General features: G+C 40.6%; 1 protein-coding gene across 4 annotated transcripts in view; it reads right to left on the reverse strand.

Annotated features, from left to right (window-relative positions):
* LOC137351578 (small glutamine-rich tetratricopeptide repeat-containing protein alpha-like) overlaps nt 1-23,728 on the reverse strand; it is a 44,391-nt gene that overhangs the window by 4,040 nt on the left and 16,623 nt on the right. For 2 of the 4 annotated variants that reach the window (XM_068016137.1, XM_068016138.1), the window contains 10 exons: nt 19,210-19,349; nt 18,465-18,568; nt 17,211-17,295; nt 16,218-16,317; nt 11,005-11,109; nt 7,986-8,124; nt 5,202-5,264; nt 4,286-4,323; nt 4,104-4,199; nt 997-1,136 (listed from right to left, as the gene is read on the reverse strand). In XM_068016137.1, coding sequence (XP_067872238.1) covers nt 1,025-1,136; nt 4,104-4,199; nt 4,286-4,323; nt 5,202-5,264; nt 7,986-8,124; nt 11,005-11,109; nt 16,218-16,317; nt 17,211-17,295; nt 18,465-18,568; nt 19,210-19,309 — 942 coding nt within the window. In that variant the 5' untranslated portion in view covers nt 19,310-19,349 and the 3' untranslated portion in view covers nt 997-1,024. The remainder of the gene's footprint in view (nt 1-996; nt 1,137-4,103; nt 4,200-4,285; nt 4,324-5,201; nt 5,265-7,985; nt 8,125-11,004; nt 11,110-16,217; nt 16,318-17,210; nt 17,296-18,464; nt 18,569-19,209; nt 19,350-23,728) is intronic. The other 2 variants (XM_068016140.1, XM_068016139.1) reach the window with 2 other exon arrangements.

Here is a 23,728-nt window from a genome sequence, read left to right on the forward strand (position 1 = left end):
TTATTTGATTGGACAATGGAGGGCTTCACAACCAGTCGGCCAAACGTGCACTTTCCAGCTTTGGATGGGGTACACTGGATAGCAGTCAGAAGCAGGATGCTTGAACAAGTGCAGAATTCTTACCCCTATCCCGACCACGACCAGCTAAGTCAAACATAGGAATCAAAAGTGCCTGGTCAGTAAAACTTTGGAAATGCACAGGTCAGTGAGCATCTGAAAGCCTCAAAATTCCCAATTCTCAGATGCTGAATGTCCTGCGGATTTTCAGTACTTTGGATTTATTTTCCCCTTAAATCCTATTGTTGCTCACTTTTCTTTTCTCCCGCTTTTCCAGGGTGTTTGAAGACGAGATCGGCTGGTCTTGTACTATTCAATGACGATACTTTAACATACAAACAAGATATTGAACAGAAGCTAATGGATCAGTGGATTCCCCAAGACCAGATAAGTCACTTCCCATCTCTTCAGCTAAATAAATATTTTGCATAAGTTTATGTCAATAACTTACATTTATGCAACATTCTTAAGGTAAAAAATGTCCTAAGCTGCTTTGTAACGGAACAGATAACCTTGTGGAAGAGTTAAGAGGTAAATGAATACTTGGCCATAGAGATGGTCAGCAGGCTTTTCAAAAGCAGAGAGGGAAATAGAAAGACCAAGGGTTTAAATAAAGTTCCAGACAGTAGAATTAAGAAGCTCTTGCCTTGGTTTGGTATTTGTCTCATCTTAAGGAGCTTCTCTGGATAAAGCCCTACAACTACAATAACTTTTAAGTACATTTTTCTTTCTGCTATCCACAAAGTAGATGCAATGTACTTTATATTCACACCAATTTTGTTGCTAACTGCAAACTGAGTAAAATGCACCTCTTTAACTAGTACTTTATTTAAGTGAAAAAAAATCAATGAAAACTTTGCATCAGGCTTCCTGACTGAAAACACTATTTTACCATATCCCAGAAGTTAACTTCTGTATTTGCCTACAGCTCCAACTCACTGTCAAACAGCACTCCCATCCTCTGCTGTTAGGACTGTTCCTCGTTGCTGGCACTGGGAGTTCGGCTCCGGATTTGGCTCCTTAACTGTTCAATTAGCTCTGGGTTCTGCTGCTGCATCTGCTGTGCAAATTGCTGTCCTCTGGGTTTTAAAAAATAAAGAAAGCTAGTCACACCAGAAATGAGATAGGTTTTGTGTGGATACCATGCCGTTCCTCAGATTGGGACAAACTCCACCCCACCCCCCCACCCCCAATACACATCCCATCAGACACCTGAAAAAAACAATGGCAACAGTTGTGGGGGTCCCCCAAGTAATCTTATACAGGTCCCATTAATTTCTACATGACTTGTTTGCAGAGCATTGAGATTTTGTGTACAAGAGAGGCAGTGAAAATGCCAGCTTCTGAACTTGAGCTTATAACAAGTCCTTAACCCAATAAACTTGCATGGCAGCCCAAGGTACCTGGAGATAATAAGTGACCCAAGTGAAAGCATGAGTAGATGCCCACCACAGGTATTCAATTTACAATTCAACAGGGTTTTCGGAATAATGACACAGGAGAGCCTACAAGCAAAGAAAGAGCTTCTATTTATATAGAATCTTTCACATCCTCAATAAGGTCCAAAACACTTCACGCCCAATAAAATACTTTTAGGTGTAGGTACTGTTATATATTAGGGGAATATGGCAGCCAATGTGTGCACAAGAAGATCCAACAAACAGTACCAATATAAATGAAACTTTAGTGGCACTGGTTAAAAAAATAAATGTTGACCAGAACACCAGGAGGATGCCCCTGCTGCTCTTCAAATAGAGTCAAGGCATTATTCACCTCCAGCTGAGGGGTATTGCTTTAATCTCTCACCCCAAAGAAGGTACCTCTGACAGTGCAGCAATCCCCGAGTACTGCACTTAAGTGTCAGCCTTAATTATATCCTCAAATCTCTGGAATGAGGCATGAATTGACAACCTTCTGACTCGGAGGCAAGTGTGCTTCTGTTGAGCAGAGGCTGACACATCCGCTACAGTTAAAGACAAGTCATCCAAACTATACAGAGTGGATTAGAGTAAAATGTTATCTTTATGATCTATTCAAGCCCCAGACAAAAGTAAAATGATTTTTCTTGGAGAGGGAAGAATAAAAGGCATGAAAAATATTGCAATCAATTTGTATCCCAGGATAAGAAAAAGCATTTAAGAGTTTGAAATAAAATGCAACAAATACTAAACATACTCAGCAGGCCTGTCAGCACTTTTATCAGTACATGCACATAATTGTTTAGAGTTGAATTTGTCAGACCTGCAATTTGACAAGGAGTTTACACTTAAAATGTTAACCTGTCTTTTCTTCAGGTGTAAAAGGACTTGCTCTGTAATTTACAATTTAAAAAGGTCTCATTAATTAAAAGGACAATTAATGATCTAGGCTAAAAGGGTTAAATTAGGAGGACAGGTTTTATAGACGAAGCTTGTATTCCCTCTAGTACCACATCACAGACTTGTTCTTAAAAATTAAAGCCCATGGGGAAAAAAGCATGGATACAAAATAGGTCAAGGAACAGAAAGCAGAATGTAGTTCTGAAAGGTTCTTTTTCAGACTGGAGGGAAGTATACCATGGTGTTCCCCAGCACTCAGCACTAGAACCACTGATCTTTTTAATATATATTAATGACTTGGATATACACGGCATAATTTCAAGTCTGCAGATGAGGCTAAACTCGGAAACGTAGTAAAAATGAGGAACAGATCTCAGGACATAGATTGGTAAAATGGGCAGACGGCATGGCAATAGCAAATGAAATTTAACACAGAAGTCTGAAGTAGTACATTTTGGAAGGAAGAATGAGGAGAGGCAATATAAACTAAATGATACATCCTTAGGTCTCTCTGTTCCTGCACCTCTCCACCCTCCACTTTAAAACTGTATGTACACAAATCTTTGAAGGTGGCAGGACAAGTTGAGAAGACTGTTATAAAAGCATATAGGATCATTGGCTTTATTCATAGAGGAATAGTGTACAAAAGCAAAGCAGTTGCAAGGAAGCTAAACTCTTTCATAAAAATACTGGTTAGGCCTCGTTGGAGTAATGTGTTCACATCTGGGCACCACACTTTAGAAAGGATATTTCCAGGGGCAGAAGAGCTGGTGACCCGAGCACACAGATTTAAAATGATTAGCAAAAGAACTAGGGGTGAGATGAGACAACTTAAAAAAAAAACAGCGAGTTGCCGTGATCTGGAATGTACAGCCACAATGGCCCAAAAGGCCTACTTCTGTGCGGTAGCATTCAATGATTCTAAGTATAGAAGATTAAGGGGTGACCTAATTTATGTGTAAAGACGATTAACAGGAATTGATGATAGAAAGTAACTATTTCCCTTCGTGGGGGAGTCCAGTACAAGAGGGTAAAGCCTTAAAATTAGAGCAAGGCCATCCAGGAGTGATGTCAGGAAGCATCTTTTCACACAATGTAGTGAAAATCTGAAAATTTCCCCTGCCTCCTAGGTCAACTAAAGCCAAAACTGAAGTACATTTTTAGAAAGCAACAGTATAATGGTTTCTGAAAGCTAGGTGGGAAGATAGAGTTAAGATACAGATTAGCCATGATCTGATTGAATGGTGGAACAAGTTGCAGGGGTGGGATGGCCTACTCCTCTACCAATGTCTACAAGATAACCAGTAATTGAAGATGGATTTCTCATCCTGTGCTCCACTGGAACATCTTTCAAGATGAACAATTGTGCAGTAACATTCCTTCTCACCGTCATTACTATCAAACTATTTGCTGTGCTGTTGACATTAAGTATTCATTACTCAGTTTTTGCCTTCTCATCAGACATCAGATGCTAGGTCGAGCATAAAATTGGTAATAGACAGGAAGGGCCTGTATGTGATGCCTTTTTAAAAAAGAGTAAGGGTGGAATGGAAGGAGATGAAAGGTGATCAGAAAACCATTGGAATCCTTCTAGAAAAAAAAAAGTAGCAAGTGGAATTTAGTCACATACAGAGAGGTGGACAGTTGACCTATGGTTGCAAGTTAATTACAAAGATTTGTTTGATTTGTAATGAAGGCAAGAAGGGCAAGAATAAAAAGCAAACTCACGCTTGGATGAGGCCTGCAATATCATTGGCTCCTGTCCCAGGTCCTGCTCCACCACCTCCTGCTGGACCATAGGACCCAGACATCATTCCAGACATTCTGTCCAACAGAATTGGAAACAAATCATTACATGAATGTAAAAACCTCAATTAACAGTAACTGAAAGAAATTAAAGAGAGACTTACAATTGTTGCACTTGCGAATTTTGCATTAGATTTGATGCCTAAAATAGAAAATCATTCAGAAATTACTGTTAGGTCGAGTAGAATTAGTTCTTCTGTGCGTTTTATTTTCACACAATTAAATAACTTTTTTTTTTCAGACCTTGAAGTTTCTCCTAAGCATTCAAGTATAAAGAAATGGAAAATATTGTGTATTACAAGATGCAAATGACATTCAAGAAAAAAGAGCTTGTTACTTGGTATAATACCCTCCTAGTTGTCATCCTGGTCTTCCAAACAAATGTGGAAAAGTTTAGTGTTAATTCTGCCTCATTATTACATTGCTGAGATGATCTATTGTTACTGAGCTATTTCAATATATTGGCTACCAATGCACTATTGGGATAATTGGGCTCAAGTCAACATGCTTAATGTTGGCAATATGTTGAATTCACCACCATAATCTGCTCCCATCACCCACCAACTTGTGTACATCTGTACTTCACCCTATTATTGTCCAGCTCATAATACTCTCCCTAGACACAACCCAAAATTGGAAGGGAAAAACTGGAACTAAACTGTGACAGCATCAGGCAGTACAAGTGGACACATTTCACACTTACATCATCAAACCTGACTGAAATCTTAGAGAAAACGTTATCCATCAGCAGCTCTCATCAAGGCCACTTGGAGGCATACTTCATGAATGGAATGATCCATTTGCGAGATTGGCAGGTAATAATGCAGATTGCCCTTCTCAGCCAAATGGAAAACAGCAGTATTGGGAACGCAGGGATATATTCATGGTGCGGAATTTCTTCACCCAATAGGGAGAAAGTTTTTTGGTGGTAAGTGGCCTTTTGAGGACAATTGATTATGAAAATTAAAAAAACATATCATAAAAAGGAGCAAGTAAAAAAAGACCAAGCAGCAAAATTACCATATTCATGAAGCCTGGGTTATTCAGTAAACTTGCCAGATCGAACCCACCGCTGCCTCCTGTCTGGGGGAAAAGAATAATACTGTTTGAGCTAAAGCGAGAGGCGTTTTTTTGTGGAGAACAGGGAAGAAGGTCCAACATCAAGTTAAGGACACATGTACTCTGGAGAACTACACTTCCACTCAATGGCAGTGAAACCAGTACAGCTGCCAAGCTTCAAATGCAACAGCGAACTATTGTCTGTCACAAATAGAACCGTCCTATTTTGGATAGAACAGCTTCAAATTCCCGTTCAAGGAGTTACAAGATATTTGAATTGCATCTACTCCCCGCAAATGTTTCCAAATTCTCCCAGTCTTCCTGCAACTCCTAATTAAAGGAACACCAAGCACAAAATTTGCCCTATATCAAAAACGAAAGGTTCATTTCCTCTAAGCTGCACAGTTGCATAGCTACCCAGGAGTTGATGCCAAACATAAGTTGTCCTCAAATTACTGCACGTGGCGGCCCACAAAAAAACTGAAAGAGGCGATGTTGGCTGCAAAGTAGCAGGCACAAAATGGCACTGACTTTACCTCCATCACTGGGATGGCAGAAAAAGGTGGACTCCTCTTCTACTACAACTGCGCAGTTTTCAGGAGTTATCCCACTATTGAACAACAGCTTGCATTTATATAGCACCTTTAACATAGCAAATGTCGAACACCCTTTATAATGGAAGGGGCAAGAGGAAAGGACAACAAAATAGATAAACAGATAAAAGGTCTGGAGAGGTTCACAAAGGCTACAATGACCAGATGGATTTTGAACTGAATGAGAAATGGAGGGCTTTATGCAGAACATTTTAGAGAATATGGCCTAGGAATTTAACTCTGCCATGAATGTTGGCAAGAAAGACCAGTCGGTTAGAAAAATTATACCTCTAAGACCAAGCTAGTCAAAAGTTGCTCAGATTCCCAAAATTTTGGAATAATTGTGAAAAGCTTGTGTTATTTAATATTTTTCATGTTATGTGTAGATTTCAGCATATACTGAAATGAATTATATTGAATCCACAATACAGCAAGAGGCTATTTGGCTCAATTACTCTATGCCAGTGTTTATACTCCACAGAAACCTCCTCCCATTCTAAATACTTCCTTACCCTGCCCACATATACCATATTCCTTTGTCCCTCGTGGAAGCATCAAGCCTTCCCTTAAAAGCCTCAATGTTCTCTGCTTCTACTACTCCACATTGTGGCAAGTTCCATCCATACCACAGTAGAAATTCCTCCTAAATTCTTTACTTGATCCATTAGTGGCACTCTTATATTTATGCCCCCTTGTCATGGACTCACCTACAATTGGAATCAACTTCTCCAAATTCACCCCACAGAACCCCTTCATGGTTGTAAATCATCTCAACCAATTGGATTTCCTCTTGGTCTTCTCTTAGTGACATAGGAGCAGGAGTAGACCATTCAGCCAGAGACTGCTCCGCCAATCAATTAGATTTTGGCTGATCATCTACCTTAATGCCACTTTCCTGAGCTATCCCCCCTATCCCTTGATGTCAATATTCTCTTATTCAGAAAAGTGAGTCCTAGCCTGTTCAATCTTTCCTCATAGTTGCATCCTCAGATTCTGGAAGGATCCTTGTACATCTTTTCTGCACTTTCATATCCTTTTGCTGGTGTGGAGACCAGTACTCATGATCGAACTAAGATCTTGTACAAATTTATTACCTTCTGCTTTTGTAGTGTATTCTTCTAGAGATGGGCCCAAGTAAATTGTTTGCACTCTTTATGGCCTTATCTCGCGTTGCTGCTTTTAACTATTTATGCATCTGTATTTGCATATCCCTTTCCTCTAACTCATTTAGTTTCTCACTTTTCAAGGTCTCGTCAATCCTCCTACCAAAATGAACCTGCTAGCAGGATAAAATAGGCTCATGTTGGAATACAAATACTGAATTTCTCCCCTCAACCACTGAACAACTGCGTCCCCTAACTATGTCCTTGCTAAAATTGGCTAGTTCAGTACAGACTAGGGATCAAACCTGGGAACTTTCTGTTTACTCAGCACCATACTGGACAAAGGATTTATCTGCTGAATCAGTCTGAAGTACCTTGTGCTTTTAAACTGGTCATGAAGACCATCTCTACTTTGTCTTCGTTCTTCTGCACACAGCAAGCAAAGCATGTACAACTGGTGGACAACCTTCTAAAATTTGTTTGTAGCTTTTAGATCATGCAGCATTTGCAAAGTATATTTCTGAAGAACTCTAATAGCTATTTCTAAAGAGAAACATAAAACAGCATTGTATACCAAAGGGGACGGAAAGTTTGTCTGTACTGCCAGCTGAATGAACTCTGTCCTAGAGTCGGGTGGCTCCAGATGGGCTCAGGCCAATCTAAAGTCACGACACTTGCAACTTTTCAATCCACAGAATCACTCTAGACAATTTCTCTTCAATGACAGTGTAAGTGGCTAGCAGCAAGAACCCCATTCAGAAGAATTGATTAAAAAAAAAGTCAACAATTTTTTTTTTTTTTTAAACTGATGTCAGAAAAATTGAGCATATAGAACAGAGGAATACTCAGACTTGAAAGTTTTCTCTTTACTCCAACTTCACAGAATTGCCGAAATAAAATTTTGAAATAAGCTTTTTGTGCACTCATGTTACTGCAATTAAAAGGCTCCAGAAAATTGATTTCAGACAAAATCTTGCTTTTAGGTGAACTTAAAATCTTGTGTGTTCACAGGATTACACAATAGACCCTTATTTCATTTCAGCACTTACTGGACTTGGTGCATCCTTGATCTTCTGTTCTGCTATATTGAGGTTTGCTTTGTATGATTCATTTTCCGGATCCAACTCCAAAGCCTTCTTATAGTAATTAACTGCTTCACTGTATTTATTTAGACTGGCCAAGGCCAACCTGAAATAAATCAATCCAATTAACTGTCTTCACCGAGGTAGAAACACATTTTGTATCCTTAGATTACACATCTCTGCAAAACCTTTTTATAAAATGCTAAGTTTCAGGATGGGCATGCCAGGATTTTACAAAGTAAAAATCTATTTACATGGTGCTTTATCACAACCAAAGCCCGTCACAGCAATGAATTACTTTTGAAGTGCAATCATAGCAAGGACTGACAAACAGCTATTGCGATAAACGATCAGTTAACCTGCTTTTTTGGTGTCGTCAGTTGAGGGAAGAACAGTCACCAGGACCCTGGAAGAGGGTCTTGCACTTCTTTGAATTGTACCAAGGAATCCTTCGTTTCTGTCTGAACAGGCAGGTGGGCCTTGGTTTAAGGTACAAAAGATGACAGATCTCAGATGCTGTTTCACTTCTGAAATGATGTACCAGCTTAGACAATGGGCTTAAGTCCCACTCCTGGACTTGAGCACAAGTCCTTATGTCTCAGAGGTGAGGCAGCCTCTTGCTATGTTCACAGTCCAAAGAATGCAAGAAAATGCCCGTGAACACAAAGTCTAGTCAGATCTCTCTAAAACGTCCCTGTGTTTCGTCCTCATACTCAATAAGCCAAGCTGATACTTGTACCTCAAGCTCTTTTGCAGCCTGACAGACATCAAATGACAAGCCGTATATGTAAGTTTCAAATGTACTTTTATAGTCTCCCAAATGAGATCAATTGACCATGATGACCTCTGAGGCTCTGGTAACAGCAAGTGCTGAAGTAAAAACTATTATTCTTAGCTTGGAAATCCTTCTTTCCCTGGGTGCCATGCCCAAAATCTCTAACTGAAATGGACAATTCTGTCTGTGGGAAGCCAGAGTGAATGCCAGCAGAGGGTGGGATTCAAACCAGAATATCCCTGCCCATTATACAATATATGTTACACTATCAGTCTATAAATATCTTATTTCTTTATTTGACTGCAGGGTTCACAAATAAAAATACAGAAATTAGAATCCCTGCTTTATTACTTTCCCAATAACCTTGAAACCCTAACAGAAGCAGTAAGATTTTAACCCAGTTCATTGTTGGAGCTATTGTGTTGATGCCTGCTAAACTTCACAGACTAAAATATTTTTCTTTGCTTAATTGAATGAGAAAGGAGGAGAAGGAGCATTTATACAGTACCATTAAATGTAGAAAAATACCCCAAGATGCTCCAGAAAACATATAGAACAATAAAAGCTATGTCAAAAGCTTAGTTGAAGAGCTGGGGTTTAAGAAGGAGAGGATTTATGAGGGGAATGTCACAGAGTGATTTAAACACAAGAAAAAGAATTTTCAATGAGGTGTTGTGGGACCTGGAGCCAAGTAGGACAAAACCAATGGATGAGGATACAGGCAGCAGAAGTTTGGATGAACTGAAGTACATTGAGGGTGGAAGATGGGAGGCAGACCAGAAAAGCATTAGAATAATCAGGGTCTGGAGCTGTCGAAGGCATAATAAAGGTTTCAGTGGCGAATGGGCTGGTAAGGGTGAAGGCAGGCAACGCTAGAGGTGGAAGTCAGCAATCTATGCGATGGAGAGGAACTGAGGTCGGAAACTCAGGTCAGAATCGAGTAGGATGCTAGGGTTACAAACAATCTGCTTTAGCCCAAGAAAGTAGCCAAGGAGGTGGATAAAGTTGGTGCAAGGGTTAAGGATGATGGCTTCAGTCTCCAATATTTAGAGGAAAGAAATTATGATTCATCCCTAACTGGATGTCAGGCAAACTGTACAGAAGCAAGGCAAGGGGCAGGTGTGGTAGCGTTCAGTGTCGGCATACATGTGCAGCGAGAAGTGTTGCATCAGCAGTAGCTAGGTGCTCAGTTAGTCGCACCAAAAACTAAGTTTATGATAGGCTGCAGCAGTAAAATAACAAGGCCACTGGATAACCTAATACCTTCAATTCTGATTGCTAAAGTTGTAGAAGGGCGGCTGAATGATGGGTGGTAATATTAGCATGCATTAAATACTTCATTACCCATCTTCCACTCCCATAGCCCCTCAATTTATCTAGTTACATATTAAATCTTTAGATACTATCCATGCAGAAAGTCAAATGCAAATTTAAATGGTGCTTCAATCTTTCACCATATTGGACATAAACAGCAAGTGGAGGTAGGGAGAGATTGCAAAATAAAGGAAGAGAGAAAGCAAACCCACGCCAGTGTAAAAGACCTTCTGGCCATCCCTACCAATTTAAGAGAAACACTAGGTTCTCTGGCAGCATTGCTATTTTACTGCTGCTGCCATGTGGTTCCCGAGCTACTGTCCTGTGGGAACTTGTGCTCACAAACATGCACCACTCATAGATCCTAATAACAGAATACTAAGGAAAGTTCTTTACCTAGTTTTGTGGCTTAAATCACAGAATTTAGGATCACTATACAAGGCAATTTTTCTCAAAAGTCAGCACTGATAAAAAATGCCATGCATCGTTTCTCTAGTTACAGATGCGACTCGTTCTAAACAGCATCTCCAAAGGCTCAAACAGTTAAGACAGCAAATAACAGATCGTGGCCTGTGCCAATTTAGCTGATAATTAGCTTGGCAGTAGAGCCATAACTGCTATCAGTGCTCTGGGTTAGTGAGGGGCAAGTCAGGATTCCGGTTACCATTTCCTTGCTAGTAATCTCCTGTGAGCATGTGGCTATCCAGTAAGGATGGAATCAAGCTTGCCTGTGATACCCTGCTGTACTTGAATAACATGCCAACACTCAATATCTAGATTGATAAACGAAAACTGTCCACATGAGTAGAAAGTGCCCAGAATCCTCCTACCTGGAACCAACACCTTTAAGAATGAAGGAAGAGAGAAATATGTACAAAAAAATAAAGTTCTATTCACCCCATTCTGCCATAAGCTTTGCTGTAGCTCGGGTCAAAAGCTATTGCCTTTTCACAGTCTTGCACTGCTCCAGTATAGTTTCCTAATTTACTCAACGCTGCTGCCCTGCAAAAGAACACAAAACGGTGACCAGTAAAACTAGATTATTTTACATCCAATGAAGCTTGGAACATTTTAGTGCAGGATCTTGCTGTAATAAAGCAAGTTAGAGACATGTGAATCATCTTATACCCATGCAGTTAGAGAAACTACAGTTGCTCAGCCATATCCTCTCACTTGCTCAGCATTAAATAGTTCTGCACGCTGCAGCCTTCGCACTTCTCAATGCAATGCAAGTTTGACTTTCTATTTCACGGATTTCCCTTTCTCTCTATAATCAACCATCCATTAACTGTTTTGAGAAGAATCTCTCTTTACCAGTGACCTACATCTACATCGGATACACAGCACAGAAACAGGCCATTCGGCCAAATCAGAGAATCACAGAATCATTACAGTGCAGAAGGAGGCCATTTGGCCCATCATGTCCCCAATGACTCTTTAAAAGAGCAATTCCCTCAGTTCCATTCCCCTGCATATTCTCCCTTTTCATATAACTGTCTAATTCCCTTTTGAATGCTTCATTTGAACCGGTCTCCACCATGCACAGATAGTGCATTCCAGATCTTCACCACTCATCGTGTGAAAAAGTTTTTCCTCATGTCACTTTTGTTTCTCTTACCAAATACTACAAATCTGTGTCCTCTCGTTCTCTATTCTCACACGAGTGGGAACAGTTTCTCTCTATCTATTGTGTCCATATCCCTCATCGTTTTTAATACCTCGATCAAATCACCTCTCAGCCTTCCCTTCTCTAAGGAAAACAGTTCTAACTTCTCCAATCTACCATCATAACTGAGGTTCCTCATACCTGGAACCATTCTCGGGTATCTTTTCTGTACTCTGTCCAATGCCCTCACATCTTTCCTAAAGTGTGGCGCCCAGAACTGGACACAATGCTCCAGCTGAGGTTGAACTAGTGTCTTATATAAGTTCAACACAACCTCCTTGCTCATGTACTCTATGCCCCTATTAATAAAGCCAAGGATACTTTATGCTTTATTAACTGCTCACACACCTATACCCCCAGGTCCCTCTGCTCTTGTACCCACTTTAGAATTGCGCCCTTTATTTTATATTGTCTCGCCATGTACTTCCTACCAAAATGAATCATTTCACATTTCTCTGCATTGAACTTCATCTGCCACCTGTCTGCCCATTCCACCAACTTGTCTATGTCCTTTTGAAGTTCTGCACCATCCTCCTCACAGATCACAATGCTTCCAAGCTTCATATTTTTTTTTCTAAATTCGTTCCTGGGATGTGGGCGTCACTGGCCAAGCCAGCATTTATTGCCCATTCCTATTTGCTCTCAAGAAGGTAGTGGTGAGCTGCCTTCTTGAACCACTGCAGTCCATGTGGGGTAGGTACACCTACAGTGCTGTTAGGAAGGGAGTTCCAGGGTTTTGACCCAGTGAGAGTGAAGGAACGATGATATATTTCCACCGGATGGTGTGTGACTTGGAGGGGAAGTTGCAGATGGTGGTGTTCCCATGCATCTGCTGCCCCTGTCCTTCTCGGTGGCAGAGGTCGCAGGTTTGGAAGTGCTGTCTAAGGAGCCTTGGTGCATTGCTGCAATGCATCTTGTAGATGGAACACACTGCTGCCACTGGGCGTCGGTGGTGGAGGGAGTGAATGTTTGTGGATGGGGTGCCAATCAAGAGGGCTGCTTTGTCCTGGATGGTGTCGAGCTTCTTGAGTGTTGTTGGAGCTGCACCCATCCAGGCAAGTGAAGAGTATTCCATCACACTCCTGATTTGTGCCTTGTAGATGGTGGACAGGCTTTGGGGAGTCAGGAGGCGAGTTACTCGCCACAAGATTCCTAGCCTCTGACCTGCTCTTGCAGCAACTCATCTGCAAACTTTGAAATTGTGCCCTGTACACCAAGGTCTAAGTCATTAATATACATCAGGAAAAGCAAGGGTCCCAACACTGATCCCTGGGGAATTCCACTACAAACCTTCCTCCAGCCCAAAAAACATCCATTAACCACTACTCATTGTTTCCTGTTACTCAGCCAATTTCCTATCCATGTTGCTACCGTCCCTTTTATTCCATGAGCTACAAGTTTGCTCACAAGTCTGTTGTGTGGCACTGTATCAAACGTCTTTGAAAGTCCATGTACACCACACCAACCCTCTTTGTTACCTCCATGCGACTATTGATTTTGTCCTGAAGTATTTTTTCTAGAAGTTTTCCCACTACCGAAATGAAACTGACTGGCCTGTAGTTGCTGGGCTTATTTTAACACCCTTTTTTGAACAAGGGTGGAACGTTTGCAATTTTCCAGTCCTCTGACACAACCCCCAACTCTAAGGAGGACTGAAAAATTACAGCTAGTGCCTCTGATTTCCACCATCTGGTCCTGGTGTCTTATCCACTTTAAGCACAGACAGCCTAATACTTCTTCTTTATCAATTTTAAACTCTAGTATCTGACTTACCTCCTCTTTCAACATTGCCTGGGTTGCATCTTCTTCCTTGGTAAAGACAGATGCAAAGTATTCATTTAATACCTCAGCTATGCCCTCTGCCTCCATGTGTAAATCCCCTTTCTGGTCCCTAACCAGCTCTATTCCTCTTTTTATCACTCTTTTACAATTTATATGTCAATAGAAAACTTTGGATTTCCTTTAGTGTTAGCTGCCAGTCTCTCTTCATGCTCTCTTTGCTTCTCCACTTCCCCTCTGGACCTTCTATATTCAGCCTGGCTCTCAATAGTACTTTCTACCTAGCATCTGTCATAAGCACACTTTTTCTTCTTTATCTTAATCGCTACCTCTTTTGTCATCCAGGGAGCTCTGGATTTGTTTGCTCTACATTTTCCCCTTCGAGTGAACATACCTTGACTGTGCCTGAACTATCCCTTCTTAGAAGGTAGCCCATTGTTCATCAGTTTTCCTACCAGCTTTTGACTCCAATTTATTTGCCCCAGCTCCATTCTTACCCCACTGAAGTTGGCCTTCCCCCAGTTAATTATTCATACCCTGTCCACACCAGTGTCAATGCTCCACTTCACTTGAGCCTCCTCTTATCTTTCCTCATCTAAATCATCGTAACGTTCTATTTCCTTCTTCCTCAAATGCTTGTCTAGTTTCCTCTTAAATGCATCTATACTATTTGCTTCAACCACTTTCTGTGATCCAAGTTTCATATCCTCACCATTACCTAGGTAAAGAAGTTTCTTCAGAATTCCCTGTTGGATTTCTTGGTGACTATCTTATATTGATGGCCTCCAGTTATGCACTTCACAAGTGAAAACATTCTCTCTGTATCCACTCCATCAAAACCTTTTGTAATTTTAAAGACCTCTATGAAGTCACCCTTCAGCCTTTTTCAAAAAGAGACCCAACCTGTTCATCCCTTCCTGCTATGTATATCCATGCATTTCTGGTATCATCCTTGTAAATCTTCTCTGCATCCTCTCCAGTGCCTCATTATCCTTTTTATAACATAGCGACAAGAACCGTACGCAATACTCTCAAGTGTAGTCTAACAAAAGTTTGATACACGTTTTGTAGAGTCTCCCTACTATTCAATTCTATCCCTCTAGAAATAAAGCCTAGTGCTTGGTTTGCCTTTTTTTTTAAATATAAATGGCCTTGCTAATCTGTGGTGCAACTTTTAGTAATGGTGTATTTGTACCCAGAGATTCCTTTGTTCCTCTACCCCCACCTAGACTCACCTTCCAAGTAATAAGTGACCTCCCTATTCTTACCAAAATGTACACATTTATGCGTTTACTTCATTTGCCAATTATCCTCTCATTTTGCAAGTTTATTATGTCCTCCTATAATTTGTTGCAGCCCTCCTCAGTATCGTCCCCCAATTTGGTGTCATCTGCAAATTTAGAACTTTTGGGCCTCAATATCAATATTATTTCCCTCCATTTCTCAGGTTTGACATTCACAAGATAGATATGGATGTGGAAGGCCATTCAACCCATCCTATCTCATCCGTTCAAGAAAAAAAACAGTCGCTTCATCACAGCATGCGATAGTTAACAAAATAATTCCAAGGTTTTGTTTTTATTACCCTACCTGGAAATCCATTCCAAAGAATGATACAGCACAAAAGGAGGGCATTCGGTTCATCATATCTGTGTCATCTCTTTGGTAGAGCTATTACTATAGTCATTAGGTAGTCAGTAAATTAGCATTCAGGGTCACGCGAGGTCCAAACATTCACCGCGTAAGGCATTAGGGAATTGACATAGAAAAAGTCTGAACTTTGGACAGATGCAGAAGAAGCCAAGAAAACATTGGGAATACTAAGTGGAGAGGAATCTAAACTGGATTAGCACGGAGATAGATGCAAATCAGGCATGATAGGGAGAAGCAGGATCTATCCTTGGCCTAGATTTTAAACAGCTAATATTTCTTCTTCTTCTTCTTCTTTGGGCCTCCTTATCTCGAGAGACAATTAGCAGCAATCTCGTCAAAGAGATTGGGAATCCGCATTTAAATATCAAAATGAAATTTAGCTTTGTTGAAGTAAAAACGCAAGATTTGTCAGGGTGCTTTTACCATGTTCTAGAACATTTTTTTTTGTTTCCGTTACTGGGTGTAATGGTAGACCCCAATTACTAGGTGATTCATATAGCTGACACGCAAGGTTACACATATACAGTTATGTACACATTTGCTTTTCAGCGACTACGAAATTGAATACATCATACTAGCATACAGAATACAAGGTATGCCGACATTTAAAAGTGGTCTGTGGACTGTCCCCGCAGTCTGTTACAACAACAACTGATTCTATGCAAATATTTTGCCATGGTAGCCCTTGGTTTCATTCCTGTGAATTGCCTCATTCTGTGTTTTTCTCTCCTCGGACTATCTGCCCAAGCAAAGTGTGCAACTTTGGTTACATGAGAGCTGTAGTTATTACTGCTCTTGGTTGGTTGGCAAATAGCACCAGTAAGCCAAAACGTTGTGGAGCAAAATAACAAATGCCACCCAACATGCACGTACTCATTGCTAAATAGCTTTCTCCTGAAGTCATCTTTCTGCTCATGCGAAAAGCCTCCAAATACAACTGGAATGTGTATCCAAAAATTGCTGACAGCCCCACATCAACACAGAGAAGGAAACAAACCGATAGCCATCATACCTGTTGCAATAATAAACTGCATTGCTCGGATTCAACTCAATGGCTTTTGAATAGTAATCCACAGCACACTGGTAATTTTCTACTTTCATCTGCTCATTTCCTAAAGGGATGAAAAGAAAATCAGAATCAATTACATGTATGCCAAGGAAGCCCAGCTGTTCTCTGAACAACCTTGTAACCAAACAAGCGGCTTTTAAGGTTTTGAGCACACTTCTAATCATGAGGCCACTATCTTTAGCAAACTATTTCATGCTCTGCCCCTCCTTTTCTTCATAGGGCTTGTAATTCCAATTTTCAGTTACCCAAAGTTTCAGAACATTTTGGACAGCTGGGAACGGCTCCAACATTATTGTTCAAAGTGTGACCATATGAACTTTAATTAAAGGATGAAAATTGAGCTAAGAAAAATGGCTGAGTGAGGGCAATTAAAACTAAATATCAAATGGTCATAAACCATAAGAGCAAAGCTGATGTGACAGACTGTCTATATCCAAAGTCAAAACTTACACAAGCTTCAATAATTCAGCAGGCAAAACGTCTCACACTGAGGTACCTCCAGAGTCCTGCTCAAGAACTGGGAGCAGAAAACTCATTATAGAATAATACAACACACAAACAGGCCATTCTGCCCGTACCGGCTCTTTGGGATACCCAATTAATCTCACTCCCCCAATCTTTCTCCATAACTCTAATATTTTTTCTTGATCTGCAATTTGAAACAGTTGCATGCAGTAATTTTTGTTAACCAAAACAAAATTTACAACTAAGATTGTGTTCACTCGTGAGTCACAGCTCTGCTGACTGCTAGCCATGAAAATCTTATCCTGCTGATCTAGGAAATTTACTAGTCCAAACACTGACACTATTTCAGTAAAAACTTTGCGCAAGTTATAAGAAAGAAGTCATTGTTTAATCCAGTAAATAAATTAGCCAATGGGACAAAAAAGCACACACAGATCGTGACAAATATTGACTGCAAGCAATTATTTTCACCTTCAGTTTTCAGCTGCTCAGCTTTTGAGAGATCCTCAGCAGTTGGAGAATTAGGCACAGAGTCCACAATCACATTAGGTATCTCCTGTAAACAACACGAAAAAAAATTGTTGTACATCTCTATTTCAACGCCAAAATCAGAGATCAATGAATCTTAAACATGTTTTTTTGCGGGGAGACACGCAGGTAGGATTTCATAAATGACAGATCAAAAACATGCATTTAGCCAAATTTCAGCCTAGTGCAATGTAATTTTGATGTAGGATCTGCAAATATGCTGGAGGAAATCAAAGTTTCATTCAAGCACCACTGCACTTTCCACATAGAATGGTTGGACAGAGGGGCATCCAGTTAGGAAATAAACACTGAATGTACATCTCTTTGGTTACAAGTAACCTCCATTTCACTGATGCATTTATAGCTTATGAATCATGTCAGCTACACAACCACAAAGAGGAAATATGAATAAAACAAAGAAAAGCTAGTGTCTGGGCCTGAAGGGAGGGAGAAATGGAGGGAGATGTGCAAATTAGAATATTGTTTATTATCAAAAGGTCATCCAACTACATAAATTAGAGAGCTGTACCATGTTAATTAAATGACTAATACATTAAAACATAGCATGATACACAGCTACTAATTCTAAAAGGTCAAAACTGCCAACAAAGTAAATTGGTTAAATGACAAAGGATATCTTTGAAAGTGTGCTTTATTTTCCAATTTTTGCCTTCCGCTTCTGTTTTTTGCTACGCTACAATTACATGTGTCCGTGGACACAAAGATTTCACATAACTGAAGACACTGAATAATTGGATGTTATCTGACTGTCCCATTTCCCTGATGGATTAAGAGGACTTCCTAGTGTGCATGGCTCGGTCAGATGCTGCTGTTGCCAAATTTAATACAACTTCCAAACAATTGTCAGCAACATAGTACTTGTATTCCCAACCTCCTACATTAATGAGTGCTGAGTCTGGACACAGTTCCTGATTTCAATTGATGCTACAGTGTTTAGACACCATGCAGAAGAGAATCAACCTATACATCTGGAAGCAGCCATGTAGGTCCTCTGCAAAGATGGTGTGTAGACTGGAGACATGGGTGAATGTTTTTTTTTTTAAAAAGTCATTGGCAGAAACAGAACAAAATGTTTTGGAATGAAAGCCCAGATAATCGAAGAATCACACAGCTAAATATCAATTTAGCAAAAAAGTGTACTTGTACCTGTTCTTTTCTCTTAAATTCAGCCCTTACCTCGCTAACAGCAGCTGTAAAAATCTCTGGGAGCGTCCGAGACACAGCAAGATCCTCATTATCCACGGAGATGGCAAATGCTGTCTCCAAACACTGGACTGCAACTGGGGACCAGATCACAGACCACCATTTAAAATACAATCATTGATTAACCTAGCATTTTAGACCACTGAATTATTTCAACTTTGAACAAAATCTTGATCTTTAATAAACCTCACATCTTTCACTAAGTTACTACATTCTGGTGCACCTGAACTGTTTTAAAATTTGCTGTGCGGGTTGGTAACATCTTGTACTTCAATTTTGTAGACCATTAGAAATTGTTTCCTCCCCATTTTCAGTTTTATTATATTTCAGCTACCCGCCCCCCATGCTATTAATGTAAGAACCCACTCCTTACCAACTTCTAGTTCCTCACCAATGCTGTTTCAAAATCACCCAATGGCTATTGCAGTTCAGGTTACTCATGCATCTGCATCCGCCCATGGGAAAAACACATAACCTCTATTCAGTGCTTCTCACCTAGTGTAAGACAATGCATGGAAGCTATCCCATGGATGCACCAATACACGCTCCACCATCGAGCAGCTGATAATGGAATGGACTTTTTCTGATGTCAACCAGAGATAAGCTTTTTAAAAAAAAAATATAAAACACAGTTCTCTAGGTCGAGCTATAGTGCTCGAGTTTAACTCTTCAGTTTATAATTTTTACCATACTTCCCCACCAAATATTTGTCACTCACCCTCTAAGCTCTCCTGAGCATCTGAAGTCAGATCCCCAGACTGGAGCTGGTCACGTAAAAACTGAATGATGGAATATGCCAGGCGTTTATTGTCCGCCATTATTGGTTTTCTAGGCTAAATTTGAGGTCAGCGCAAAGTACTAAAACAAAAAAAAACACAAATGCTTCAATTACTCAAGTCACTCAAGGGCTTCAATACCATGCTTTAAAATGTTAAGTTAATTTGCTTTATTTTGTCACAAAATATGAGATTTATTTTCGAGAGGAATTGCAACAAGCACCTTCCCTATAACACAGCCCCACACTCGGTAATATTGGTGATTAAACAAACAGTTCTCTCCAGTTTTCATCTTGCCTTATACTGCTAGAAGATATTAGTTCCAAAGATCAATGTGCAGCAGAAATAAAGAAAAAAAAATTCAAGTGATGGAAGTCTGAAATAAAAACAGGAATTGTTTGAAATGCACAACAGATACTGCAATTACCAAGAGGGTTAATGGATTGAATGACCTGTAAACTGCTTAGAGAAGCAGAAACTGCTTAAATCATTGCAGTGAGGCAAAGACAACTTTAAAAGCACAAAATGACACGAACAATGGCCACGATTATGAGAAGTACAATAAAAGGCATGAGATTTGAAATTAAATTAAAAACAGTAAAAGCTAGAAATGCCTTGAGAGATCGGCGAGTCCCAAAATGAAGGATTGGGAAAAGGCCAACGTGCATTAATATAGCGCCTTTAATATAGAAGAGTATTCCAAAGTGTCTAACAGACACACAGTTAGAAAGTAGTAGCTGTGCTAAGGAAGGGCAACTAAAAGCTTAGTAGAATTGGGTTGTAAGAAAGGAATTTCAGAGTATAACAAAGAAAAGACTTGCATTTACATGGTGTCTTTCACATTAGGACATCCCAAAATCCTTTACAGCCAGTAAAATACTGTTAAATTACAGTTACTATTATAATGTAGGAAATGCAAAAGCCATTTGCACACAACAGGGTCACACAAATAGCTATGAGATAATGACCAGATCATTTTTTAAATGATGTTGGTTGAGAGTTATATCTTGGCCAGGACACAAGAGTATGGGGTCTAGGCAGCTGAAGCCGCAGCCTCTGAAGGCAGCTCGGGGAGTGTGTAGATTGCAGGGTTGGAGGAGATTACAGAGACAAAGACTGAGCATGATCATAAAGGGATGTAAAGATATCTGATCATTTTTGATATGAGGCATTGGAAGCCTGGGAGCCAATATACATCGGTGAGGATGAGAGAACATACGATTTGGACAATACAGGATAGGACAGAACTGCAGAGTTTTTGATGGACGGATGTGTGGAAGATGCGAGGCTGGCCAGGATAGTCTCAAGGCAACTTAGGCCTGCATGAGGGTTTTAGCTGCAGATGGATGGAGGTGGGAGATTTTACAGAGTTGGAAGCTTTTTAAAAGATTTGTTCATGGTATGTGGGCATCGCTGGCTAGGCCAGCATTTATTGCCCATCCCCAACTGCCCTTGACAAAGTGGTGGTGAGCTGCCTTCTTGAACTGCTGCAGTCCTTGGGATGTAGGTACACCCAAAGTGTGGTTAGGAAGGGGGTTCCAGGATTTTGATCCAGCGACAGTGAAGGAACAGCGATATAGTTCCAAGTCAGGATGGTGTGTGGCTTGGAGAGGAACTTGCAAGTGGTGGTGTTCCCATGCATTTGTTGCCCATGTCCTTCTAGATGGTAGAGGTCGCAGGTTTGGAAGGTGCTGTCAAAGGAGCCTTGACGAGTTGCTGCAGTGCATCTTGTAGATGGTACACACTACTGCCACTGTGCGTCAGTGGTGAAGGGAATGAGTTTTGAAGGTGGTGGATGGGGTGCCATTCAAGCAGGCTGCTTTGTCTTGGATGGTGTCAAGTTTCTTGAGTATTGTTGGAGCTGCACCCAGCCAGGCTGTGTGTATTCCATCACAGTCTTGACTTGTGCCTTGCAGATGGTGGATAGACATTGGGGAGACAAGGCGAGCTACTCGCTGCAGAATTCCCAGCCTCTGGCCTGCTCTTGTAGCCACAGGACTTGTGGTTGGTCCAGTTCAGGTTCTGGTCAATGGTAACCTCTAGGATGTTGATAGTGGGGGATTCAGTGATGGTAATGCCATCGAACTGGCTGTCTTTGTGATGGAGAGGTCATGAAGTTGACAGGGCAACTCAGAGTCGAACAGGACCCAAGAGCACAAACAATCTGATTCACTGAAGCAGCTCAGCCTAAAAAGGGGGATGTACTTGGTGGAACAGATACGGATTTATGGTGAGGGCCAAAGATACGTCTTCGGACTTCTCAAGGGGTCACATCTGGATGTTGAGCAAGCAGTCTGACAACGCAGTAGAGCAGCTGGATGTCATGAATTAGCCAGAAGTAGAATCCTCCGCTGGTGCTGTTCCCAGATAAAAGATTCAAACCCACAAAATGAACTACCACTCACCACAGATACGAATGGATCCATGCCACATCTGCAGCCAAAAGTGAAATAGCGATTCGGGTAAAGTTATTAAGCTAAGCTCAGACCTGAAGGTCTTGGAAAAAGATGCCATACAGTTGATAGGATGCGTGTTGTGCTCGATTAGGAGAAATGTAGGAAGGTAAAAAATGAGATCAGAGTGTCACTCTCACTTAGTAGAGTGGAATGAAACCTGAGACTTTCTGGTCTGTGTTGCTCAACATTACACTGGGTACTGCCTTTCTTCAGTGGACTCTTATGGGAGAATCATATGCCATGATAAGCACAAATGGGTCATTTTCTGGTGGGCAAGATGTAACGAGCGGTGTGCCGCAGGGATCAGTAGCGGGGCCTCAACCTTTTACAATTTATATAAATGACTTGGATGAAGGGACCGAAGGTATGATTGTGTCATCAGCAAATATAGCAAAGATAGGTAGGAAAGTAAGTTGTGAAGAGGACATAAGGGGGCTACAAAGGGATATAGATAGGTTATGTGAGTGGGCAAAAATCTGGCAAATGCAGTATAATGTTGGAAGATGTGAAATTGTCCATTTTAGCAGGAAGAATAAAAAAAGCACATTAGCTCAATGGTGAGAGATTGCAGAGCTGAGATGCAGAGGGATCTGGATGCCCTAGTGAATGGATCGCAAAAGGTTAGTATGCAGGTAAAGCAAGTAATTATCTTATCGTTTGCTGCGAGGGGAATTGAATACAAAAGTTGGCAGGTTATGCTTCAGTTATACAGGGCATTGGCGAGACCACATCTGGAGTACAGTGTACAGTATGGGTCTCCTTATTTAAGGAAGGATGTAAATGTGTTGGAAGCAGTTCAGAGGTGGTTTACTATACTAATACCTGGAATGGGCAGGTTGTCTTATGAGAAACGATTGGACAGGCTAGGCTTGTATCCGCTGAAGTTTAGAAGAATAAGAGGCGACTTGATTGAAACATATAAGATCCTGAGGGGTTTTGACAGGGCAGATGTGGAAAGGAGGTTTCCTCTTGTGGGAGAATCTAGTCATTGTTTAAAAATAAGGATCGCCCATTTAAGACAGAGATTAGAATTTTTTTTTCTCTCAGAGGACAGAGTGTCTTTGGAACTCTCTTCCTCAAAAGGCAGTGGAAGCAGAGTCTTTGAATATTTTTAAGGCAGAGGTAGATAGATTCTTAATAAGCAAAGGGGTGAAAGGTTATTAACAGTATGTGAGAATGTCAATTTGAGGTTACAATCAGATCAGCCATGATCTTGTTGAATGGCAGAGCAGGCTCGAGGGGCTGAGCGGCCTACTCCTGCTCCTAATTTGTATCTTCATATGTAATGTGCATCCAAAATTCTGCTGCAGAACATGAGAGCAAACTTCAGCATCACTCTCCCATGACTCAAACTAAATCAGCGCCAATGTAAGTGCACCTATAAATAATTCTGGTACTCTAGATCCACAAATCAAATCAACTTCATCCTTCACCACATCTATGTAAGGAGAAGATGAACTAGCAGGTCCACTTGCATACAAATTCAAGTCAAATATTCAGCTTTTTAAAAATGGCCTATTAATTTATATACCACAGAAAGTTAATGTCCGTAAAATATATTTATAGAGGAAGAACTAGACTCGAATACTAGATTGATCTGAACCAGAACTATAATTCACTCAAATTAATTCAGATTTGCCCTACATTCCGGAGGTTGGGTTTCAAGGACATTATCCACTGGGAAACAATAATTCACTCTACTCTCTATTTAATGATCTTTGTTTGTTGATAGGGGAGAACAAAAGAGCTTGGCAATTGCAACACCTTGTAGGTATAACTGGGATGGAAAGGAGGACAAATTCAATACAGCAAGACTAAATGCAGATACCCCTCTCAATTTCTTTATTGATTTATTGGGACGTTCCTGGAACATGCAAAAGGATAAATAATAGCCTCCTGGTAGCACAGTTTCCTTTTAACAATTTTCCTCCGTTTAAACAGCAAAGTTTGATTTTTAAATTTAGAATAATAGATACATCGGTGCGCATTTTATGACAGTAACACA

The sequence above is a fragment of the Heterodontus francisci genome, chromosome 36, assembly GCF_036365525.1.
Source record: "Heterodontus francisci isolate sHetFra1 chromosome 36, sHetFra1.hap1, whole genome shotgun sequence".
In the NCBI taxonomy this organism is placed as follows: Eukaryota; Metazoa; Chordata; class Chondrichthyes; order Heterodontiformes; family Heterodontidae; genus Heterodontus; species Heterodontus francisci.